The 27,135-nt window shown below is 40.3% G+C and overlaps 1 protein-coding gene across 3 annotated transcripts in view; it reads right to left on the reverse strand.

Moving 5' to 3' along the window:
* BTBD9 (BTB domain containing 9) overlaps positions 1-27,135 on the reverse strand; it is a 403,351-nt gene that overhangs the window by 123,489 nt on the left and 252,727 nt on the right. For all 3 annotated transcript variants that reach the window (XM_087817373.1, XM_016223702.2, XM_087817372.1), the window contains exon 7: positions 22,881-22,990. In XM_087817373.1, coding sequence (XP_087673499.1) covers positions 22,881-22,990 — 110 coding nt within the window. The remainder of the gene's footprint in view (positions 1-22,880; positions 22,991-27,135) is intronic.

The raw sequence follows: 27,135 nt of genomic DNA on the forward strand, positions 1-27,135 counted from the left end.
GGACACAAATGGGCTTATAATTTATCAGTGAGAGCGACAGTAGTAAATGCCATGTGGCTGCCCCACTCTTCTTAGAGAAAGGTGGGCGGGGGGGTGGGGCGGGAGGAGCAGGGAAAGAGGGGGAAAAAAGGCTCCCTACAGTATTCAGATGGTCTTCAAATGTTCATACTTTCCTTAGGGTGTGCTCGTTGCCAAGTTGACAGATGTTGCTGGAAAAACCTGTACTATTCTGAAGAAAGGCTAACCTTTCAAGAGTGGGAGATGGGGAGGGAGGCAGCCTGTCCCTTCGGTGAGGAGATGACATTAGGCTGGACAGCACACAGCCCTTCGCATGCTGCATCTTTGAAAGGATGTGAGCTAATACTGCCAAAGAGAACTGTCCTGGGGAAAATCTTGTTTACCACGATTTTCCTTGCCATGAGTTTAAACTAGTTTTTAAAACTAAATATTAGCATGCCCTAGAGAAATAGATGATTATTAATTATTACTTTTTTAAGCCTCCATGACTGAGCGATCGGCTGCACAGTCCCCAAAGAGAAACCATGGACACCATGTTACGCTCTCTGCTAAGCCTCTGCCCACCCACTTTCTCTTCATTCCTTCTTCCCTGTTGTACTTTATGCATGAACAGCAATGGGTTCTTCAAAGCAGCCTGCCAACGATCTTATCCCAGACTGGCTGCAAATTTACCTGCCTCTTCTGCTTGCCCAGCTCCTGACATTTCCCAAAGGGAGCCTCCCAACAGAGGACCAAGAATGCCAAGTATCCATTTATGGAACAAAATGGTAGTTTTGCTAAGCCTCAGTCCTTTCCCACCAAGAAAGGGGATGAAGCACACATCTGACTTCCTCGCGGAAGATCGTCAGCCTTTCAGTCAGTCCGTGCAGCCCAGTGAGCCTTCTAGGTGGGAAGGGCTGGGGCAGGGAAGGAGAGGCCAGGCCTCCCTCAGCACACGCTGCCTTGTCCGCTTCCCTAGGAGGACCGCACCTCCTTTCATCTCCAAGGCAGTTTTCTTGCATTCCCAACTCTAAACCTCCCACTTAAAAATCCACATGCTCCTCCTCATTACTGTGACCATTAGTGATTTTTTCCTGCGTCCTGGTTACACCCAGTGTTTTTATCAGCTCTGATAAGGAGCAACTCACTTAATGTCTTCTTGTGGAAGGCAGATTAACCACCCTACCCATTTAAAGATGAACCATAATGAGCCATACGGAAAATTATACCTCCAGCATGAAAATCTACAACTGGGGAACCATTTTACAGGAGAGCATTCGTTTATATCAATTATCTTGTTTATCAAAGACAATGAAACCCACATTGGTAGTAAAAAGGTACAGAGTGCACTGTGAGGAAAAATTGGGTCTTACCCTTCCGGAAGCCGACAGCCATTTACCACCTCGCTATGGGAGGTGATGTTTACAGTGTCTGCTTTATAACTCTCTTCACATTAACTTTCAAATGTCAAAAGCAGGCGGTTAATTGTTTATCATACAGAATGTCACATATGTAAAATACTGAGACATAAAATTATTATAACCGATCTACCACAAGAAATCCTAGCTTTTAAATTTTATAGTTTGTTTGTCGGTCTCTGGATCGCAGCTTAGCTGCCATTATATGGACTGTGTGTGCCAGGTAGTCACTGTCTGACGAACTATCTTCTCTGTGTGCACTCTGTCCTCAGTCAAATGAGAAATAAAAACAACATGATATGAAAATGACTATTATGGTTGAAACTAACACGTACTAAGAAGAATGGGAGGTGTCTGAATAGTAATGTCACATGTTCTGATTTCATTTGAGCTCCGACAGTGAGATTTGAGAATCATGAGGCAAAGCTTGTGGAAGGAGTTTAAACTGACAAGAGTGTGCACTGCCCAACACCATGTCTACCCCAGAATCTCTCCATCAGGAAAACTATACATCGGCATAAGAATTTCTTTCTATCACTTGCCAAATCCCCTTCCTCTGTTACCCACTACTCCAATCTTGCCCAAACCATCCCTTCTGGCAATTTCTTTGTCTTTAGGCTCAATGAACCCAATTCTCTTCTAGAGCCATAAAAATCTGAAAGGGGGGAAGGAGAAAAGTACAGTGGGAAAGAAGGGTGAAACTAGGAGTGGGAAAAAAAAAAAAAAAAGCAGTGTATTTCTATGTGGAAGGAGAATCCAGGAAATCAGCTGGGGTGGGAGTGAGGCCAGAAAGCCCCTTTATAATCTATTAGACACAATTTATATACCAAAATTTATGTGGCTGAAATTTAGTGAAACAAATGATTGGATGGAAATAGATACCAGCTGACCGTGGGACTCCTGTCTATAGCCATCAATGGGCACAGGCTGGAAAACACCATTGTGCCCCCTCTGACAATTGGTGACTCCCTCTGACATTATCAGAACTTGGACGCATGTGAATTGGCTCAGCTAATCCACACAATTGGTGAAGTACTGGTTAGAAACTCATAGAAGCTCATCAAGTTGTCAAATTTATAGTTAGAAAGAAACCTTGAGAAACACTTTGTTCAAGGAATAGATAATTTATATCTTATTATATATTGATCCAGAAAGCAGAAGAAGAGGGAAAGCTGATCAAGTCATTTTAATGTAACTTTGGTTGTAAAATGACTTAGAAATGGGTCAAGAAAAGAAATGTATGGGCACATTTTCTTTAAGAAAACAGGTATAAAAATTCTAAAATAAATATTAGCCAACCTAACTCAATCATTATTTAGAGAATACATCATGTCCAATAGCAATTATCCTAGGAGTGCAAGTATGGGCTATCATCAGAACATCTATCATTTCAGTGGATTAAAGGGAAAAAAGCCTCTGAGTGATTCTGAGTAAAGGAGTATTCCAATATGATTATTCTGGCTGGAGCGTGGGGAACAATGAGAAGGACCACAGAAGATGCAGGGACACCCATGAGACGACAGACTACGGCAGCAGTGAGGAGAAATGGTGCTGGCCTGCACTAGGGTGGCAGCAGCAGCAGTGGCAAGAAACTCACCAGGTATCGGAGAAATGCAAATTAAAACATTAAGATACTACTTCAAGGACAATATAAAAGAGTAGAAATGTGGGCGCGGACACAGGAGGCAAGGGGCTCTCCCGCACTCCTGGGAGTGTGAACTGGCACAGCCATGCAGGAAGGCAATCTGGGCGTATGGAACAAAATTAAAGACATGCACTTCAGTACTCAGGGATCATACTTCTGAATACAGGTCCCAGAGAAATTCTCACATGGGTGGCAAGGAGAGAGATACAAGGAAATTCATGGTAGTACTGTTTTTGAGAGCAGGAAGCTGGAGGCAACTGAGGTATCCATCACCAGGGGAATGAGTGAATAAGATAGGTCAGAACAGTGACAGTATCTACCTTACAAGGCTGCTGTGAAAGTTAAATGATTTTATGTAGAAGCTTAGAACACTGTCTGGCAAACAGTAAGGACTATATAACTTTGCTAATAATAAATGTGTAATTATGTGATGGAATACTAAGTAACACTGAGAAGCAATGATGTATAGGTCTTAAAAAACATAATACTGGATGAGAAAAGTATGGAAGAGAGTAAGATTTATAGCAGAAAACATTTTGAAAATTAAAACACATATACAAGCCCCCCAACATTATAGATTTTACAAATATATGTGCATATTAAGGATATAATCAAACATACTAGAGATGGTGTCATAAGGCAAGGACAACAGGAGCAGGGTTCAGAGAAGAGGAAATATAAATAAAAGAGAAGGCCTTGCTTAGATCATTGAGGATGATGCATTATGACCTGAGGTATATGATTAACACCAATATCTATACCCAAGGGGTACTTGTTTAAAATCAAACAAAAACCTTGAGATCATTAGGTCAATTTTTTTATTTTATAGCTGAGAAATCTGAGGCTCAGAGGGACTGTGGCTATGTATTACAGCAAATCAGCAGTAGAGTGGGAATGAGAATCTGAGTTGACCTTCTGTTCCTCAGAATGCAGCACATCATTCCATCCATCAGTCCGTCCGTCCATCCATCCATCCATCCATCCATCCATCCATCCATCCATCCATCCATCCATCCAGTAAACATTTACTGACTATAAGGATTCCACATGCTGGTAATACAGCAGTCAACAAAGGAGACACACTCCCTTCTATTACCAAACCATGTGAATCAATGTATAGTTGGTTACAAATGAAGCTAAGTGCTTTGAGGGAAAATCTCCAGATCTATTAGCAACATATGAAGAAACTCTACCTAAATTTGGGGGTGAGGGTTAGGCAAACTTTTCTTAAGGAATGACATTTGAGAGGAAATGGAAAGGATTAATAGGAGGCTACCTAGATAAAGGAGGTGGAGTGTGATGAGGTGAGGGTAAGAATGAGGACAGGGTAAGGGGCATTCGAGGGAGAATGGCACTGCAAAGGCCCTGTGGTCAGAGTGCACATGGTGCTTTCTGGGGATAAAAACAAGGCTCGAGGCCTGAATGTAGGAAGTTAGGTGGGGATTGGCACAAGATGAACCAAGTATGTTGGCCAGATTATGCAGGGCCTTGAGGGCCATGGTGAAGATTGTGAACTTTGTTCTAAGAGCAACAAAAAGGCTCTGCATGACTCTGAGCAAAGGAGTGTTCTGACAGGAATGCGGAGAACAATGAGGAGGACTGAAGAGGATGCAGGGACACTGCTGAGTACACAGGCCTGACAGCAGGGCACGTGGCAAGAGGAAAACAGATCTGACATTTGGAATATGGTATCAGTATCAAAGTTATTTCTATAATATAAAAATATCTCATGATATATATTTTAGTGTGCTTCCATAGCTCACTGAGGTTTTACTGAGGTGTGCTTCCAATTTTTTATAACAGACATCTACTGAACATTAATTCATCAAAGGATCATTGGAAAAAGGCATGATAATGCTTCTGGGGTGGCTGGTTCCTTGGTTATGAGCAAGGAAGGAAGGAAATAGGGCTCTAAGCTCCTTCCTAAACTATCATTTGCCAGCAAAGACCACTGCTCTGTCGGCTGGCTTCTCTGGCCATTAGCAAAATGGTAGCTGCCCAGTTGGGAAGTGGGGGTCCACCTCCCACAGCCACGAGAACTGCCTGCACTACTGACAGTTCTGAACTGAGAATTCAACCCATTCATATTTAATATTTTACAGAATCATTTCCTGCAGATTCTAATTCAAACATTCTAACACCTTCTGCACTTTTACATCTCACTTGAGTCCCTCACTTTTACATTCTACTTTATTACCATTTTAGTTGATTTCATCACAGCCTCATAGAAAACAACTTTACCAACGACCATTTCCTGTCATTATGTGGCAGAATTGAAGTAATCCCCTGCTTGAATACTAGGTAGTTTTTATGATAATTTTACCACAGGTAATGCTGTGATTTTTAAGTACATTTCTCTCTTGCACAGCACTGTACCGATTCCTGTCTTTAAAAAGATAAGTATTGAATGCATCTATAAAAGAAACATACCCATCGCCACAATATTAACGAGCCAATAATTCAAAAAGATTGCTGCCTCCCAGACTTGCTTACCTACCAGGCACCCACTATCATACAATCACTTAATTTTACTCAAATCAGTGACACACCCAAGCCCTGCTACACTGAATTATGAGGCAGAAAGAGGCTGTCAGGTTCAGAGGCCCCTCCCAAACATTTTATACAGCAGTCTGCTCCAGCAGTCTCCAGGTCCTAAGGTTTCATTTGATTCACAGAAGCACAGCCCTCACACATCACTATTTTAACAAATAAATAATACTGTAATGCCCAAAAGGCTACTGGGATCTTTCCTTCCAGTACCCTCTTGCCATTTCTAAACATCTTTCTTGAGATATAATTGACACAATAAACAGCACCTATTTAAAATGTACAATTTGACGAATTAGACATATGCACACACCCATGAAACTATCAGCACAATCAAGATAAACTTCTCTCCATCACCCTCAAATGTTTCCTCATGACCCCTTGGATTCTTCCCGCAGCCCCAGAGAACTATGGGTCTGCTTCCCATCACTATTGGATTGCATGATCCAGAATTATTTATAAATGGAACATACAGTATATACTCTCTTTTGTCTGGGTCTCTTTCATCTAGATTCTCAAGAACTCCTGGTTTACTCAATAGAATCATCAGGTAAACCACTATACTTCATGAAGAAATTCCCCTACTAAACTGGAGACAGGACTTTTCTTAATTTAGGGGCTATATGTGGGAGCAGATGGGGAGCTGAAGTGCATGGAGCGCACTGGTGCTGGCCCTGCCTACTCTGCCTTGTCCTTCACTAAAGACAGGTGACTGTGGAAACAGCTTTATTTGAAAAAGAAACATTATTTTTTCTGATTATAAAAGTAATACATATTCACTGAAAAAATATGTAAATGCAAAAATAAAATAATTAAAAAATTAAAATTACCTGTAATCTTACTAACCAGTAAACCTCTGTTAATATTTTGATGTCCTTCCTTATCATCTTTTTTATGTACTGTTATGGACTGAAATGTGTCCTCACCAAATTCATATGTTGAAGTGGTAATTTCCAATACCTTAGAATGTGACTGTATTTGGAGATGGGACCTTTGAAGAGGTCATTAAGATTAAATGAGGTCATAAGGAAGGGGCCCCAGCGCAATCTAACTGGCGTCCTTAAAAGAAGAGGAAGAGACTTCAGGGATGGGAGCCCAAGGAGAGAAAGTCCTATGAAGATGCACGAACAATGTGGCCATTTGCATGCTAAAGAGAGAAGCCTCAGGGGAAACCAAACATGCTGACCCCTTCATCTTGGACTTCCAACCTCTAGAACTGTGAGAAAATAAATTTCTGTTGTTTAAGACACCCAGTCTGTGGTTCTGGTTTTTTTATGACAGCCCTAGCAAATTAATATGTGCACATATAAAAATATATATGTTATCTTTAATTTTAAAATACTGGCATCAATCTGGCTATAAAGATGGTATTCTACTTCTATTTACACTTTATTATGGGCATTTCCCTGTGTTATAAATGGCTATACAGAAATTTGATGCGAATGTGCCATCATTCATTTCCTTATGGCCCTATTGTTGGACATTTGTAGTCTTCTCCTTTTTTGGTTATCATAAATAACACTGTGCCAAACATTCATTAGAAGAAATGCTCTCCCTGAATATTTTTTTAGGATAAATTATTAAGGCAGAAGTAGTAGATCACGGAATATTTTTATGACTCTTAATACATATTGCCAAATCGCTTTACAGAAAAATTACACCACACATATTTTAGGAGTATATGACACTGCTTTTTTAGTGACAGCCTCACCCATGCTAAGTATTTTCACTTAAAACATTTTTGCCAACAGGATTTTAAAAATGAAAGCTGACAAGCTGATTTTCAAGTTCATTGGAAAAGAAATTTTGAAATAACAGCCTAAAAAACTTAGAAAAAAATATAACTGTAAGTATGGATTTGCAGTACTAGACAGCAAAACAGATTATAAAGCTGTAGTTATTTAAATGATGTGACACAATCCGGAACAGATATACAGATCTGTGGTATATATATGATTTTAAATCAATGAGAGAAAAAATAAAATATCAACGAAGGACTTCAAAACAATTGGTCACATATTTTAGAAATAAAAGGCAAACCCCTACTTCAAACCAAACACAGAATAAAATTTAAATGGCTTAAAGAGCTAAATGCTAAAAACACATACATGACAATAACAAAACAATAAGCAACACTGACAACTACTATAGAGGACCATATTTTTATATTTCAGTCTGGGGAGGGAGTTTTAAGCAAGTTACAAAATCCAGAAGCAAGAAATGACTGACAGATGAACTAAATCAAAATAAGAAGCTTCTGCACAGGAAAGACATCATCAACAAAGTTAAAAAGTAACTAAAAGTCTGGGGGAAGATATCTGCAATGTATACAAAAGCAAAGAATGAATATCCATAAGCTATAAATTAATAATAAAAATACAAGCAAGCAAAAAGAAGTTGACAAAAATTATGAAGTCATACTTCATAAAAAATAGAAATGATCAAGAAACAGATACTCAGGTTTAGTAATAACCAGGCTAATGCAAGTTGAAAGAGAGGTTTTTATTTTAGTGTATATTTTGCTCTATTTTTTGTTTTTTTTTTGCTGAGAAATGATTATTGTATTACTCATGTCAATAAAAATTTTTAAATTAAAAATATTTACCAATAAGACAGGCCAAAATATAGTATCTTATTTCAATTTGCATTTCTTTGACTATTAGTGAGGCCAAACTCTTCCAAGTTTATTGGCTATTATTGTTTCTTCTTTTTTTTTTTTTTTTAATCCTCACCTGAGGATATATTTTTCCATTGCTTTTCAGAGAGTGGAAGGGAGAGAGAGAGAGAGAGAGAGAGAGACAGGGAAACATGGATGTGAGAGAGACACACTGACTGGCTGCCTCCCGCATGTGCCGGGACCAGGGCCAGGAATCGAGCCTGCAACCGCAGCACATGCCCCTGGCCCGAATTGAGCCCAGGACCCTCCAGTCCGCAGGCTGATGCTCTAACCACTGAGAAACACTGGCTAGGGCTCTTTCTTTTTAGATAAATTGCTGTTTGTACACATATTCTGTTGGGAATTCATATTTTTTAATGTATTCGACAGTACTTCATATAAAGTGAATAATTCATTGTCATACATGTTGTAATTATTTTCCCCCAGTTTGCCAAACACCTTTGAATTCTGTTTATGGTTTCTGTCTTTGCTTTTATGCTGAGGAAGTAGTTCCTCACCTTGAGGTTAGATGAATACTTATTAATGGTTCTCTACAGTCCTTTTGAAATAGTACTGTAAAACGTAACTCTTAACAGGAAACTATTTTGGTATATAGTATAAGGAAAGAACTTCATGAAGTGTTTTCAATAGTCAACTGTCTTAGCACCTTTTGCTATACTACCCTTCCGTTCTCAACTGATGTGAAATGTCATCTTTATCCTGCGCTATATCCTTACATATCCTGGGATATATTTCAGAGTTTGGATGACTGCTTACTTTATCTATCAGTTTATTCCTGCATTAATGCCATATACTTTAGTATGTAGTACTAACTTTAACGCAGGTGGTAGTAGACCTCCCATTTCATTAATTTTGACTTTTCATTTGCGGGGGGGAGTTGGATTTCCATTTATTCTCTTGGAAAATTTCTTAAATAACTTAGTCAAAGTTGTTTTATTTTTTTAAAACACAATTGGGATTCTGAGTAAGTCCTGCATTAAATTGGTAGATTAAGAAGGGAAGAACCAACACCTTTTCTATATTAAATTTTTTCATCCAGGAATATCTTTCCATTACTCAGTGTTTCTTAAAGATTTATGGTTTCTTTACATAGAATCTGTGGATTTATTAACTTTATTCCCAGGTAGATATTATTGTTTGTGGGGAGGGGGAGTTAAAAATTCTAGCTGATCTCCCTGGCATGCTAACTTCCTATCTATACAACTGATGAGCTCACATCACTCTTCTGCCTCCCACCTTCTGACACTTATCCCACCTCTAATGAAACAGGTGGTTCAGGGATGTGTGACCTTTGGTAACATGGCCAGGGATGGACTAGGTATAAAGGAGAAGCATGGCTCATGGATTGTTGCTAGGTATTTTACAGTTTTTATCACTATGATGAATGGAATCCATTCCACTCCCCATTGTACTTTCTAACTGGTTACTGTGGGTATTTAAGAAAACCATTGATTTCTGTATATATGATTGTATCTAGCTATAATCCTTAGAGTTCTTAATAGTAATAATAATTCTTTAGTTCATTCATCTGCAAATAATGACATTTTACCCCAATATTCATCATACTTATTTCTTGTTCTTCCCTTCTCCCATCCCTACTTCTTCCTCCCACCCCCCCCTTCCCCAATCAGGACTTCCAGACCAATGTTAAATAGAAGTGGTACTCAGGATCAGCTTCCCTGGCATGCAACCTGTGTTTTCAGGCAGGCCCTGTACGCAGAAGAGACCCCCACACACTTAATGCTCTGCTGTCCTTGTCTTAAAATTCTTTTATTGATTGACTGACTGATTTTGAGACAGGAAGGGGAAGAGAGAGAGAGAAATACTGATCTGTTGTTCCACTTATTTATGAATTCATTGGTTGATTCTTATATGTGCCTTGACCAGGAATCAAACCCACAGACTGGGTAAGTGCCCTGACCGGAAATCAAACTTGCTACCTTCTCGTGTATGGGACAATGCTCCAACCAACTGCACCATACCACCCCAGCCTTTAAGTACTTTTAACTGCACTTTTTCCCTGTTCTTGAACAAGGGATCCCGCATTTTCATTGTACACTGTGCCTTGCAAATTATGTAGCTGGCGCTGAGAGTTACAATGGTTATTTTTTTGTTTTAGGCTTTATTAGAACAGCCTCTGGTTAAACGACATTATTTATAAAACGGTCATCGCAGAATTGTTATTGTGGAAGACTGGAAACACCTACATGTCTGTCAAAGGGGGCTGGTTAAATAAATGATAGCACCTCTAGTCAATGGACTACTGCACAAATGCAAAATGGCATAAGAGAGCTCTGTATGTATCAGTAAAAACGCTGTTAAATGAAAAAGAAAGATGTGAATATATGCTATATTTTTTAATAAAAAGGAGGGACATAAGAATATATATTTGTAATACTTAAAATATTAAATTAAAAAATTACCTACCAGGTTTTGGAATGGAGGACTGAAGTACTGAGTAAGGAGCTGGGCCTACAAAGTTAGATTTTATATCTCCTTGGCCACTACAACATTTTTCATAGTCATTGCCAGAGAAACACCTGGCCCATTAATAACCTGGCTATTATTGAGGAAGAACTATGATTTGTAAGAAAGTGATATTGTTGCATAACGTTGGATATATACTCCAAGATGTCACCTTTAAAAACCGTATTAATTCCACTTCTGGTTATTCAAAGAAATCCAAAACACTAATTCAAAAAGATATATGTACCCCTATGATAACTGCAGCATTACTTACAATAGCCAAGACATGGAAGTAACCTAAGTGCTCATCAAGAGACTAGTGAATAAAGAAGATGTGGTACATATATATACAGTGAAATATTTCTCGGCCATAAAAAAGAATGAAATATTACCATCTGTGACAGCATGGATGGACCTAAGGGCTATTATACTATGTGAAATAAGTCAGACAGAGAAAGACAAATACCATATAATTTCATTTATATGTGGAATCAAAAACAAAATAAATTAACAAACAAAACAGAAACAGACTCAGATACAGAGAATAAACTGATGGTTGCGAGATGGGAGATGGGTTAGGGGTCTGTGTGAAAAAGGTGAAGGGATTCAGAAGTACAAATTAGTAGTTACAAAATAGTCACAGGGATGTAAAGTACAGCCTAGGGAATATAATCAATAATATTATAATAACTATGTATGTATGGTGCCATACTTCTTAAATTATATAAATGTCTAACCACTATACTATACACCTGAAACTAATATAAAATGATAATGAATGGCAACTGTAATTGAAAAAAATTTGTGTGCATTTACATTTACCTGGACACACACACACACTATTATATCCCAGCTATGACAAGGGGCTATATAAGTAGGGAAAACATTCAACCATGTAAAATGTGTAAGTAAATTCTGTAAAATAAGAGCAATAAAACCTTTCAGGCAGTCTTTATTCTCAAACTAAAAAAACAAAAATAAAAACAAAAAACAGGTATAAAGGGTAATTAAACTTGAATGGATCACACTAAACCAAGAATCCTAAATGATCATGGGGAAGTCACTTTCCAATCACCCCCGCCTCTCCCCAACGTAGGAACTGCAGCCCATTTTTGTTTGAGATCATGGGTTCCTCAGGGTAGCAGGCAAACAAACTGTATTATATTCTGTAGGCATTATTATGGGGTATTTACTTTACCTGAATTTTTGTGAAATACTTAAGATCTTGTGAGAAAATAATGCTTAATTTTATCCAGAGGAAGAGTGAAAGACTATAAATAACTGTAATTCTTACTCCAACCCCCCCCCCCCCCAAGACGCAAGATGGTCCACAGGAAAGGGCACTGGTTTTGGAGTCAGAGAAAAATATGTCTTTGCACATGCTGACCATTTTGTGTGATTCTCCCCTGACCTTCACCTTCTTCCTCCACTTAAGGACTGGCCCATTCATAGCGTCCATCATGATATCATCCCCCATCTCAGTTTAGGTGCCCCTGTTCCAGTGTTCCTATAGCATCTGCTGAAATCTCCCAATAGATTACTTATTTTGCTGTGTTGTCACTTTCTGTTTAAGTGTCTTTCTCCTCCATTAGCTCATACGATTCTCCAAAGGCAGAAACTACCTGTGTATTTTTCTATCCCCAGTGCCTAAGACACACTTGGCAGCCTCTTAATAAATGTCTGTTTAATGTCAAGTAATTTACAGTAGATAAAGAAGTTAAGCTTCACTTACAATTAGAACCAGTTTTAATATCTGGTTAGAGAAACAGGCTGAGAAAAGCACAGCCTTGAGAGATTAAAGATGGTGGCGGACTGAGTGGAAGCTACACTGACACTCTCCTGGGACCAAACTGGAATTACAACTAAAATATAGAAAAACCATCCTGAATAATCAACTGCAACTGAAGATGAGCTGGAGAGCACCCTCATAACCAAGGACAAAAAGTGGAGAATGCATAGGGACTGGTAGGAACTGTGGAGGAGTGAGAGGGCTGGCTGGGCTCCCACAGGAAGCAGCTGAAGGTCTGGAGGGATATCTCAGCTGTGGGGGTTCCCACTGAGGACTCTGGGGCCTAAACCCCAGGCTGAGCTTCCCAGCCAAAAGCACCAGAACTGAGAAAGGTGCCCATATAACATCTGGCTCTAAAAAGCAGCAGGGTTTCTGTCTGCCAGGGAGATGGCTGGAAATACAGTGACCCTCTTAAACAGCCAAAGCACAAAGTTTCGTGTGCAGCTACTCACCTTGGGCTCCAGAAGAAGGAGGGCAGAGTGGACTGGAGCTGTGTGAGGAGAGTCTGGAGTTGTGGGTTCTGGAGATGGAGCTCAGAGGGCGCCCCTTTGGATTCCTGTGCCAAGTAGCTCCCCCATACTGCAGAGGCAGACACTTACCTTCCAAGCAGCTTTTGCCAGAGGGGGAAGCAATTGCCCCACCCTGCTGGAAAACCTCTCACCCTACCCCGTGGAGTATCTATAGCCTGAGGCTCATTAAGAGAATCAGATTAATCAGCATGCAGGCAGAGGCAGATTTCAGAGTGCTTTGAGTCTCTGCCTGATCTGCTTATGGACGTGGGACTTGGAAAAGCAGATTTGGTGTGCATCTTGGTCCTGCCCGAACACACCCAAATCCAACAGAGGGGAGCTCAAGCCGTGGGTTGTTGATAGCTCCAAACAGGGTACTGAAGGCCAGTCACAAACAGTGTATGACACTGGCCAGCATCAGAGACCGCCCAAAAGACTGAGAATCCTAGCAATCCTACCTAATACATGGAAACAAACCCAAATAGGCAACCCAAATGGGGAGACCAAAAAACAAGCTCCAAGTGAAAGAACAAGAGAAGTCTCCAGAAAAAGCACTAAATGAAATGAAAATAAGCAATCTATCAGATAAGGAATTCAGAATACTGATTGTAAGGATGCTCAACAGCATGAAAAAATATATAGAAACTATGAAGGAAAGGAAGAATGACATAGAAATAAAGAATATATTGGAAGGAATAAACAGTAGATTTGAGGAAGCTGAGGATCGGATCATTGAATTAGAAGACAGGGTAGAAAAAACAATCAGAGATCCAAAAAGAAAAAAACAATTAAAAAAAAGGACAGTTTAAGGGCTCTGTGGGACAATATGAAACAACAATATTCGCATCATAGGAATGCCAGAGGAGGTCGAAAGTAAGCAAGGGTTAGAGAACCTGTCTGAAGAAATAATGGCAGAAAATTTCCCTAACCTGGTCAAGGAAAAAGTCACACAAGTTCAGGAGGCGCAGAGAGTCCCAAGCAAGAAGAACCCAAAGAGGCCCACGCCCAGGCACATCATAATAAAAATGCCAAAAATTCAAGACAAAGAGAAATCTTAAAGTCAGCAAGAGAAAAGCAATCTGTTACCTACAAAGGAGCTCCCATAAGGCTGTCAGCTGACTTCTCATTAGAAACTCTCAGGCCAGAAGGGAATGGCATGAAGTATTCAAGGTAATGCAAAACAAGGACCTGAAACCAAGACTATTTTATCCAGCAAGGCTATCACTCAGAATAGATGGTGAAATAAAGAGATTCTCAGGCAAAAAAAAAAAAAAAAAGGCTAAAGGAGTTTATCACCACCAAATCAGCATTGCAGGTAATGTTTTTTTGTGTGTGTTTTTTTAATATATCTTTATTGATTTCAGAGAGAGGAAGAGAGAAGGAGAGAGAGAGATAGAAACATCAATGATGAGAGAGTTATCGATCGGCTACCTCCCGCACGCCCCCTACTGGGGATTGAGCCCGCAACCCTGGCATGTGCCCTGACCAGGAATTGAACCGTGATCTCCTGGATCCTAGGTTGATGCTCAACTGCTGAGTCATGCCCAGCCGGGCTGCAGGAAATGTTAAAGGGACTGCTGTCATTAGAAGTAGAAATAGAAGCACTGCAAGAAATGTTAAAGGGACTGCTGTAATAATAAGAAACAGAGAGAAACATACACATAAAGAATTAAAATGGCAATAAATAAGGACCTATCAATAATAACCTTAAGGACTTTAAAAGAGAGATCAACAGCAATACAGTCATAGTTGGGGACTTTAACACCCCACTAACTTCACTGGATAGATCTTCCAGACAAAAAGTCAACGCAGAAACAGTGACTAAATGGCACACTAGATCAGATGGATTTAATTGATATTTACAGAATATTTCACCCCAAGGCTGCAGAATATACATTCCTCTCAAGTGCACATGGGTCATTCTCAAAGATAGACCATGTTAGGACATAAAACCAGTCTCTACAAGTTCAAGGAGACTGAAATCATATCAAGCATCTCAGATCACAATGGCATGAAATTAGAAATCAACTACAGTAAAAACACTCAAAACATTCAAACATATGGAGGCTAAATTACATGTTATCAAACAATGAATGGGTTACCAACAGGATCAAGAAAAAAATTAAAAACTTCCTGGAAACAAATGAAAATGAACACACAACAATCCCAAACCTATGGAACAGTGAAAGCAGTCCTAAGAGGGAAGTTCATAGCACTGCAGGCTTACCTCAAAAAGCAAGAAAAATTTTTAGTAAACTAACCCTACAACTTAAAGAATTAGAAAGCTCCCTTGTGAAGCCATCTGGACCAGGGCTTTTGTTTGCTGGGAGTTTTTTATTACTGCTTTGATGTCATCAGTTGTTATTAGCCTATTCAGGTTTCCCAATTCTTCCTGATTCAGTTTTACATGATCTCACTCATTTGTGGGATCTAATAAACAAAACAGACTAAGGAACAAAATAGATCCAGAGACATAGAAGCATAGAACAGACTGAGGGAAATCAGTGGGAATTCGGGGGTGGGGGAGTGGGTGGGGAGAGATTAATCAATCAAGAATTTACATGCCTGTATGCATGACCCATGGAAACAGACAACAGTGTGGTGAAGGCCTTGGGGGAGGGAGGATGGGGGTGGTTGGAGGGGATCAATGGGGGAAAAAAAGGGGGTATCTGTAATACTTTCAATAATAAAGATAAATTTAAAAAACAAACAAGAAAAACAACCACCCCACAGACTTTTGGTCTAGACTAGTCCAGACTCAGTAGTGCCATCTGAGGAAACTATCTGCAAGGAGGCCTTTAGGGCTCCTCTGCTACTCTAGCAAATTTGCTTCTTTGCTGCATTCTAACCTTCAACCTAGTGAACTCCCTCAAGCCCAAATCTCTGTTTCTGCTCCAGAGGACACTTAGTTTTTAAACACAGCTGCAAAGCACCAAAGTCATATCCCAAATTCAATAGGTTTCAAAAGCCCTTCACAGCACACATTTCCAACTCTGTTTTCTTTCCCAGGAACTTTACAGAACTCTAAACACACTGTTACAATTTTAAAATACTTTTAGATGACAGTAGCAACTACAGAACACCTATTTCTATTTCCTGCCTCCAGCTTTTCCCAGGGGGCCCAATGGTGCCATTTTTGTTGCTATGTAGATTATCATGTTTGTAATGCTCTCAGCATTGTTTACTGAATTCAAGGCCCAGCTCGAAAAACTATTCTTCAGGAAGTTGGGTTCCTCCACAGCTCAACTAAATATTTAACCTTTCTCCCTCTACTTGTGCCAGGGTCTGCTGTTCTCAGCTCCACATATTTCTATGCCTTGTCAAGGTGCTCCTCCCAGCTACTCTGAATCAGATGGTAAGTTTCTTGATGTCTGGAGCCCCTTTTACAACCAGTTCTCTGTCTGCTTCCAGCTCTATTCCCTTCCTTGTTCTTGGACACTAAAGCTCTGAAAACTACAGTTCCCAAACTTGCCAGCTTGGTTTTTAGTGAAGTTCTGCCAATAGAAGAAACTGGTGAGAGTCTGGAAGAGGGGAGGAGGAAGGACATTTCTGCCTATTCTGGTGTTACTGCACGCAGCACAGTGGTAGATGAATACAGGCTCCAGCGTTCTGTTTGGACAGCACAGCTCCACGGTGGCAGCAGTAGTGACTGCTCCAAGTGCTTCAACAACACAGAGTTCCTGTGCTTATGCTGCCTATTTTGGTTTCCTTACATCAATTACTAACAAGAATCTAGAACATAAAAGCTACCAGTCTTCATGAATGCATGTTGGCAGACACAGGTAACACCTAATGGCCTAACACTGGTAATGGAAGCTGCTGCTTGTCCTCTGAAAGCGTTAAAGAATCTCGAATTTTGAGCCTAGAGCTCCACACTCTAGTTACTCTCTCTTAAGCACAGGTACAGCCAATGATAAGAATGGAGAGGGACTTACGAGAGCTTATGTTTTCCAGAACTAGGAGACCTAAGAGGGGAAACCAGACTTGTGTAATGCTAAATAAATAGCACAGTCTAATATCAGCGTGAAGTGCTTACTGCTCCCCCAAGTCTTCCTAACAGCACATTTTCTATTCATCTACAAGACTCATAAGAAGAGCTATTTTAAAAAGAAAAAAGAAATGCAAATGGCCCTTAAACATATGAAAAGATGCTCAATTTCTGAAATGCAGTTAGAACTCCACTGAGATGCCATTTTTCACTTATCAAACTGGCAAAAAACCCAGAGGTTTGACAATATGTGCCACTGGCAAGGCTGTGGGGAAACGGTCATTACTACACATTGCCAGTGAGGATTTTTAAATGGTACAATCCTTACAGAGGTGAATTTGGAAATATGAAGCAAAATTATCTGCACATTTCCCCCTTAAAAATTTTTATTTTATTTTAATTTTTTTAATCCTCACCTGAGGATATTCTTTCCATTGCTTTTCAGAGAGAGTGGAAAAGGGAAAGAGAGAAAAACCCCCTACAAACACCAATGTGAGAAAGACATATCAATTGGTTGCTTCCTGACTGGGGCTAGGGATCGAGCCTGCAACCGAGGTGTGTGCCCTTGGCCAAAACTGAACCTGGGGCCCTTCAGTCAGCAGGCCGATGCCCGATGCTCTGGCCACTGAGACAAATTGGCTAGGGCTGTGCATTTGCCCTTTGATCATGTAATCCTTCTCGGGATCACAAAGATACATTAGCAAAAATAGGAAAAGACTTAAGCACAAGGCAACAGCACAATCTGTAGTAGCAGAACGCTAAAAACAACCCAAGAGGTTCATCAATAGGTAACTGGTTGAATAAACCACAGCACATGCACACTAATGAATGCCATGCAGCTATAACAAGGAATCAGTAATATCTTCCTACATAGCTGGCTCTAGGATCAGTGTTAAGTAACAAAAAAGCAAGGTGAAGAAAGTATGTATGTATAGCATACAGTATGCTACCAATGTTAGGGAAGACACAAAGTATAAATTATATTCACTTATTAAAAAGAGGTTACCCACAGGAGTACAGGGGACAAGAATATGAGCTTGATTTTGCTAAACATAGCTCTTCCATAAACCTGATTTATTTATTTTACATAGTTGTAAGACAAAAAGCATTGTGAAGGCAATCCCTAAATGAGGAAAGTGAAATAAAACAAATGAATCAAACTGTATACTGAAATAGTGGCATGATCACACAGAGAATTATTTTAAGTGACTTTAAAACACAGTAATTTCACTATACATCTCTAGTTGGATATACCCTAAAGGCCCAAAAAGTAATGCAAAAAATCTTAAACTAATTTCAGTAATCATATGGTCCATGGTAGTATTGGTACTGTGATTCTGAGACTATTTGGTATGTCCTGGGGACAAAGCAAATGAATTATTGCGCTTTATCACTGGTAACAAAGATTTTCAGTATGGAACAAAGGAGGTGAAAGATCGAAAGGTAAAACAGAAACTTTGTGTACTGAGTTTTAATGAGAAGTTTCAGCGTGTGCTCATGATATATTTTATCTGTTAAATATTATATATAAATAAATAAATATATGTGCATACATTTCTTAGTTCCATCCACTGAAAAGGCCTAGAAATAATGACCAACCCAGTATCAGGTACTTAGACTGAGGTTTCCAAATGTCATTTCCCACTTAAAGGAACCAGGGCTTGTTGCAGAAATGGCTGATTCCAGATCAGGGGCAGGAAACGTACAAGATGAACCTGGTACATTTTGTCCTGCCAGAAGTCAGGGAACTACTAAGGACTACTGAGGTCATGCCAGAAAGACTCAAGAGCCAATTCGAAGAAGCTAAAGATGAGGACAATTTGAATATCAATAATAATGACTGTAAGTGATTAAAAGATATCCAATTTGTTTAATCCCATAAATTCAAAATAATATGCACTCCCCTCCAATAGAAAAGCCCCACAAAAAACCTCATTGGTCAACTTTGGAGGACGCTAGGTAACCACCTCCTCACTTTGCAAACTGGTAAATAAAAAGAACAAATATAGCACTTATCCTCTCCTCCTGGGGAAATCACACCTTGGGATTACCAAACGAGTGTGGAGAACATTCTTCTCTCTCTAGCTACTAAATGAAGGAGGAATGACAGAATTGGCTGTAACTATTTTGCAGTTTTGAATGGATGTAAATGAATATCCAAAAGAGACAACCAAAGATTTTCTTGATAGACACATATACTACCACCTATAGGACATTCTTACAAAAATAAAAAATAAAAATAAAACTTGAATGAGATTAAGCCTCTACCAAGTTACAAGAAATACAACAGAGGAACATGTTAAATATTACCATGGGGATTTAATCACCAAAACCCAGGCTGTTAGAAACTCTACAAGATAAAAACCTAGTTTCTTCAACAAATAAATTATAATGGCAGGGCGGGGGAGACCTATAGATTTTAAGAGATTTGAGAATCATTACAGCTATTTATTGACAGCATGGACTTTATCTGAATTCTGATTTAAACAACCTATAAAAACACACAGATTCACTCCAGGCTTTCACCCAATTAGGGACATCTGAACACCGAATATTAAATACTCATAAAGAATTGCTGTTCAATTTTGGGATAGTACAATGATATTGTGATTATGGCAACAAAAAGGAGTCCCTACTTTTAGAGATACATTTTGAAACACTTATGGATAAGATGATAAAATATCTGGGACTGGCTTCAAAATAATCTGATGGGGAGGAAGTAGATAGTGTGTAGATAAAACTAAGTTGTATGTAAGTTGATAGTTCTTTAAGCTGGGGGTTGGGTACTAGTCTCTCTATCTGAGTAACTATTAGGGTATTCAAAGAAGTGAATTTAAATACAAGATTCAATGCAAAGAAGTTTTGGCAATGATTCTGAAAAAGTGGAAGGACATGGCACATGCTGTGTGTATTACAAAGTGGAGTGCCAAGGCAAAGCAGACACATTCTTTGGGAGGCAGAAGGCTTGAAAAGTAGCAGTTATATCTACTCTAATATTCCTTCCATGCCTCACTGTTAGACAAGTTCAAGCATCCTCTATATGCCTCCTAACCAAGAGGAGACAGTCCTCCCAGGCTGCTCTCCCGGGAGGGAACACCTCCCAGCGTGGTCAAGAGCGGCCACGAGAAGGGGCAGATGAAGTAGGAGCATGCTGTGAGGGGAGTCCGACGCTCAGATCTGGCCAGGGTGGTCCAAGTTCCCAGGGACTCTCAAGCCCTTACGTCTCCCAAGCTGCCCCATGGATCTGCACGCGTGAAGCAGCAGGAACAATGACATGCTGTCAACACAAATGGGACAGAAAGCCTTTGGGAGGAGACGACTAAAATCGTGTAAGGCTAACATAGTTCACTTTTGTTTAAGTTTTTCCTGGCATCATTATACATTTTAAGTAATAACATTAAAAACTGATTTTAAAAAACAACACAAACATTTTAAAGTAATTTAAGGCCTATAAAGAGAGTGCTGCTCTAATTAGAATAGCCTACACTACGAAACAAAGAACATGGACTGTGAAAGAAAGAGGTTCTGAATCTTGAAACATCAAAGTAGGGTCTGATATTCCATTAGTTATTCATGATGACTGTTTTAGTTTTACTCTTCCCCCCATGGGAGCCTGGAGTTTGTATCAGTTGTCCTCAAGGGAGGAGTGTGCATTTCACAGGGTGTAGGAAGGAGTAAGCAGTTGGCAGCTATAATTTAACAGTAACTGCGGGTGGTTCTGGCATACACCCGGCCCCCACTAGAGGACCACACCTCAAGTGGAGCTGCCTGCAGGGGGCTGGAGCAGACCAGCACCATGGAAAGCTGGTCATTACTACTTCAAACACCCCTTTAAACTAAGTAGAGCCGCCATGTGGAACATGTACCCCCTCAGGACTCACACACCTCCCGGCCTGCCCAGCAGGGGGGCAGCTGTGAGCTGTGGAGAAGGCAGGAGGAGGACCAGAGGGGATCCCACGGCAGGCCACTTGCCCACATGTGCACCACACCTGCCTATCTGCACCACTACTCCCATCTAGCTGAGGGAGGGTGAAAGGCAGATGACTGCATTGTTCTTTGCAGTCAGATTTGTGCACACCATAGAAAAGGGCTCGACAAAAAGTGTTTGACCAGACACCAAAAACACTTCTTGCATCCCTGCAGTCTTCTCTCATCCCTAACACGCCTGAGACTATCATGGATTCCGACTAGGCTAACTAGTTCAGTGTGGACAAAGCACACAGTCCAAGAACAGCATCCCTCACCACAAGTAATCCTGAGTCTCATTCCTTAACAGCTTCTCATGCCAGATTGGCCTGTTTCTTTCATAATTACAATGTTCACAAAGCTGTTCTTTCTCCATTAAAGTAGGTGGCACTTTCTATGTAGCACGTTCAAAACTGCAGTGCACTGGGCTGAAATGAGTAGACAAATGCTACATATCCCATGACTATGAAGGTGGTCTGGTTTCTAAGATCCTAGTTACAGGAGTCCTAACTACACACACAGTGAGGTCACAGCCTATAAAAGGACCTGGGGAGGACCTGTGCCCTCCCCATAGCCCCGTCACCAGTATTCCACACAGCCCACAAAATTAAAAGCCTTGATAATATCAGGTAAGGCTTCAGTACTATTAACTTTCAAATTACTTAAAAGTAGCAAAATTATTAACATTTATATTTAACATTAAAAATCACATCCATAATAAATTTAAAACCAACTTATTTTAGTTGAGCTCTAAAAGTTCTCTATATGTTGGAATAATTTCTACTCACACTGCTTTATTAATATTACTCTCCTATATTTCCATAGGTAAAGGATTACACTTAGGGCATAGCAGATGTTAGGAAAGTATAGGTTTATAACCAAAGAATTAGAAAACATTTGCAAGTTACACTCGTCTTTCCCATTCTAATCATCCCCATGATTTTAGGACATCTGTCACTATGTTGTGTCCCAGCATGGACAGGCCTTGAGAAGGATAGGAGAAATGAGTCCCTGTGTGAACATTAGGTATGCCACGGCAGGGGCACCTTACCCGCCACCTGAACACACAGAGTGTGTGTTCAAAGAGGCTACAGTACAGGCACAGATTTAAGAATCTAATTAGTCAAACCAAGATCCTGGAGAGAGCTGAGTAAAAACCTGTGGGCATGGGAAAAAGGAACAAAAAGGAAATGCCACTTGTGACATCTAGAATGTATACACAATGCCAGACTAGATAGCACCTAAAACTAAAACAAAACAACAGAAAGCAACCAAATAACTAACCAAAGTTTAAAATACCCTTTTGAAAGATCAGCCAGGAAATACTTCCCACAAGGCAAGCTGACTTTCACAAAGATGATCCAGTTATTCTGGCCTTGTTCAAATGAATGTGGGCATTTTCTTGAGGTGAACTTGGCTGAACAGGGCAAATATGAACCGATGTGTCCAGGAAAATAAGGTATTCATACCATATCAAAGCCAAAAATACCTGCCTTGTCTTGGAAAGTATGAGCACTAGATCATATTATACAGACTTCCTCCCTGGTCTTACCTACAGAAAAGTACAGAAAAGTACAGAAAAGCCTTCGGTGTGAAAGGCTTTGCCCAACTGTCCCCACATAGCAAATCTGAATGAATCATTAGCATATTTTCAATCCTTAACTATTAGTAAAATATTTATATTCTTTTAAGTTTACTGGAATTACTATTTTGACTACTTCTAAAAACATAAGCCTTCCCCTATGTCACTCAGCCATAGGCATTCAAACCAACTAGACTTCTTAGTCAAAGCTGATTAAGAGATGAATTAAGGGAATAACAAAATACTTGAAGATAAAATATCTAAGTAGATGAATAAAATGTAACTGTAATACTTACCTATCAGGCCCTTCTCGAGAGTGAAGGTTTGGTTTGTAAACATACACTCAAAAGCCACAATGTGAAAAATCTTGTTCACTGTGTTGTGAGTCCCAACTATTCGAATATACCTGGGGTAAAAAGAAAATTTGTTGAAGAAAATGAGCTTCCATCAAAACCAATCCAAAAATAACAAAATGAGCTATATTACATAAACATACAGTGTGCCAGGGCACAGACTTGACTTCAGACTCTGTACCTGCTCCTTAGGCTAGCTCCAAATGAGCCTTAGAAGAATTACAACAAAATTAGGAAGACACCACTTTCCAGAGATTTAAGTAGAACTTAGATTTGATTTACCTAGAAAACCAAACCAGGTACTGTTCAGCTCAAACTGTGAGTGGCGGTACAATTATACGTCCATGAGACATTTACACTGGAGAATAGCAAACAGCTTCTGTCTTTGCCTGTGGTTAGGAATGTGCCTGTGCACAGGCGCACAAACACGCAAAATCAAGTGCTTTCCCACTCAATGAAAGATTTCATCCATTGGAGACAATTGCATGAAATCAATATTGCTTTTCTACTTAAAAGAAATAGCCACAGAAACTACTGGAAACCACTCACAGTTTCTTGTATTTTAATACTGTTCCCAAATCATTGTTAGGAAGTTAACCCTATATACTTACCCCAGCCCCCCAACTGACTGCTGGGAAGCCTTCTGACCAGAGGAGGTGATCTGCGGAGGTGACCCAGCCTTCTCGGCAGCCTCCCTCCCGGCCACACAGATCTGGCATCTGCACATAGTGCAGAGTTTCACAGGGCAGTCTTGAGCATGTTGGCCTGTTCTCCCTCTGTATCTCCCTGGAGGCTTCACCTCCAACAAAAAAAGCATTAACCTTGGAGTGACTTGCTCCTTTCACTCTCCAAAGGGACCTGACAGTTCACAGGTTAATGAACAGACAAACTCATTGTTCTGAGTGTCACACAAATCCACAGGGAATGTGCCACATTCTTACTGGAATTCAAAGGAAGAATCAGGAAAAATAACTAGATTAACTGATGACGCTCTCCCAAATTATGAACCATGCACCCTGCAGGACGGGGCATATTAAACGAACAGATTTCAATTAGAAGATGACAGGCCAGGCCAGGGTTCAGCAATATCCTCTCTCCACTGTGTAAAACAACCTTCAACTCAGATGATACAATTTTACTTCTGAGTTAATCGCTGTTCACTAATTCAGTAATTTTCTTACATTTCTCATCACTCCAAGTTAACTGTGTAACATAAATGCCGATTTAAAAAATTCACATTAAGGAGACTAGATATGGGGATTTTATATCATGGGCTATTTTCCCTCCTGTTTCTTCAAGCCTGAACCTCACAGCATTCACCTCATTTAGCCATCTGCTCCTTGACACAAGCTGATCACTTATCTTCATAACCAACGTAAATGCCATCTCCTGGACTGGCTGTTCAGCATGCCCACATCCACTGCGGGGAGACACTGCCCTTCCTGTGTGGAGAGTCAGGGCAACTGGTCCATCACCAGAGCCCTCTGGTAAAGCAAGAAGTTGGCTCTGATCTGTTCTCTTGAGCCCTCAAGGCAGACAGAAGGTGCTGAATTTACTGGGCTTGGGTGGGTTCCTTTAAAATAAACTCTAAATTATCTGGGTAGAACAGATTGTGTTGTTCTTTACTGCTGGTGGTGACTCTCAGCTTTCTGGAAGGGAAGGGGTGTGTGAAGGCTGGCACCTTGGCCTGAATCTAATTATGTCCATTTCCTTAAACCCACAGAAACTCAACCAGCACAGCATTTTCAACTGCTCATGGTCGTGGCAGCCTGAGCGCTGCTGTCTGCAACCTTGGACGGGGTGGAGGGAATGTGGTTTGGTGGAATTTGATCAGATCACTTTCCTGTTTGCTGGGTCGAGTCTCCCCCAAAGGAGAGACAGCTCTTCTAACACTATGCAAGGCAGAGGAGCCAGGCAGCGACTGATAGGGCCTTTCCCCATTGGCAGTTCTTAAGGTTAATAGTCCAGCTGAATAGGGGATGCAGTGATGACTCCCCCTCCCTTTCCTTCTTTTTAAAACATTATATAGAACCAAGATCCCAAAGTTTAGATAATAGTCATTTCCCAAATTTTACCCTGGTGCAAATGTCAGGAATTGGAGAAAATATGCAACCTTCCCCTCCCTTTTCCCCAATTATAAGAAACTGAAAATAAAAATTGTACTGGAATATATTTCACAGCCTTAATGATAGTGTTTGTGATAACAAACAAGATAATACATATGGCTGGAAAAGCACTGAGATGCCTCCAGACAGAAAGTTCTATATAAATGAAGATAATGTTATCTCTGCTGCATAATCCTGAGGTCAAATTAGCAATTCACCACTGTATATTACACTTCTCGATTAGCCTGTTATATGGAATGCTCGTAACAAGTTTAATTATTCTAGTTCTACAATACTTCCTAAGTCTCCAAAAAATTACAGCATAATTTACAAAAATGGCATAAAGTCCCTATTCAAATATACATTTAAAAAAAACAGTAACAAAATCAAGAAGCCATGCTTCTTTTATCCAGCAAGGAGTTGTTGAGCATAGGACTCTGTCCTTTACTGAAGATCTCGACTAGAACTACCAAATAGGCTTCAACTCATCACTCAACTCTGGTGACTGGCAGGGCAGCCTGGACCCTCCACTGCACACTGAGAGGCCCGTGCAGCCCCGGGGAGGGGGCCCCCGAGGGAGAGGGATGCAGCACAGGTTTCCTTAATGGGGCTCAACGGAGCATCCCCGAGGCAGAAGGGAAGTTACTACCACCTGGGAGAGTAAAATTCCAAGGGAAGGGACAGGAGAGAGTTCTCTCTTTTTCACTTTTTTTGAAAAACAAAGCAAAACTTGCTCTGGGCCATAAAACCTAAACAGAAGTAGATACTACATTTTTTTCTGCCACAAAGATTCTGAATAAGAGGGAAAGTTTAAGATTAATTTTTTTCCCTTTCAACATCATCTCTCCAGTGCACAGTGAGACTCTGATTTAACCCGATAATAAGGGCAGTGACAGCTAGTGACTTCATCCGTGTTCAGAGAGAGCACTGCTGAAAATGTAACAGCTATCCTTTGTTCTCTCTGAGGCCTTCAACAGCAGCTCAGACAGTTGGAAGATAATGAAAACTTAAACAGTGCTAAGGCAGGCAGATATGCAACAGATTGGCCATTTCTTGTGAGGATGAATGCTGTCCACGTGAGCCCTGGTGTAACAGTCTGTTTCCAAAATTCTCCTCCCTTCCCTATGTTGGATGTCTTCTAGTTACTGACAAAGACTGGATCCTGAACAGGTTCAGAAGAGGATGTTTCAATGCAGAAGTTTCTAAGAGCTATACCACTGTGGGTGAAAACAGATTCTGTCTTCTTTAATAAAATGAAATTTAAAACCTCCAAGGACAGCACTCAAACTGAAAGGCATCATCGTTTTGAAGAATGTGCTTTAGAGTCTAACACAGCCAGGTTTGTAGCCCGGCCCCATCATTTAATTAGCTGTCACTTTGGGGGGAAATGCTTTAAAACTTTTTAAACTTTAGTTTCCTTCTCAATAAAATGAGGTCAATAACACAGACCTTATAGGATATTTAAATGAGGTCGGTATGTAACAGTCTAATGCAGTGCTTGGCAGAGTAGGATACCTTTAAATAGAAATTTAAAGAGTAGATCACTGGGTACAGAAGGTCTTTGTTTGAACTTCGAGAAAACTGATTGCCTAGGTGAGAAGTCCTAACTGTGGATGTTAAAGTGGTGCATCTATAAGGAGGCAGGCCCGGGGGCAGACTTTGAGAACACAGGCAGGGTCTCGTCCTTGCTCTTAGGGCTCCACAGCGAAGACACTAGGGGCACGGGAAGAAGATGCCCCGGCTCTATGGTATTTCCTGCTTTAAGGTCCTAGTCTTTAGAAAAGTCTATTTAAAATGCTCTTGACCTGACTCAGCTATGCATGAGGAGGCAAGGCAAAAATCCTTTGCCCATATTTGGTCCAGCAGCCCATACCCACAGAAGAGTTTCTTTTTTGTGCAAACTCTAGAAGTTTAAGGAAAAACAGAATTTCCTAACAGTAGACATCATAACACTGTGACCTATGGGAATTTCGCTTTGGAGATTTCATTGCATTCCCTGCCTGCTCTGGGAAGGTACAAATTCCTATTCTTAACCTATCATTCCATCATTTTTTGTCAGGATGCTACCAGATTTAATTTCTAAGTCACACACA

Source organism: Miniopterus natalensis, chromosome 5 (assembly GCF_054644295.1).
Source record: "Miniopterus natalensis isolate mMinNat1 chromosome 5, mMinNat1.hap1, whole genome shotgun sequence".
NCBI lineage: Eukaryota > Metazoa > Chordata > Mammalia > Chiroptera > Miniopteridae > Miniopterus > Miniopterus natalensis.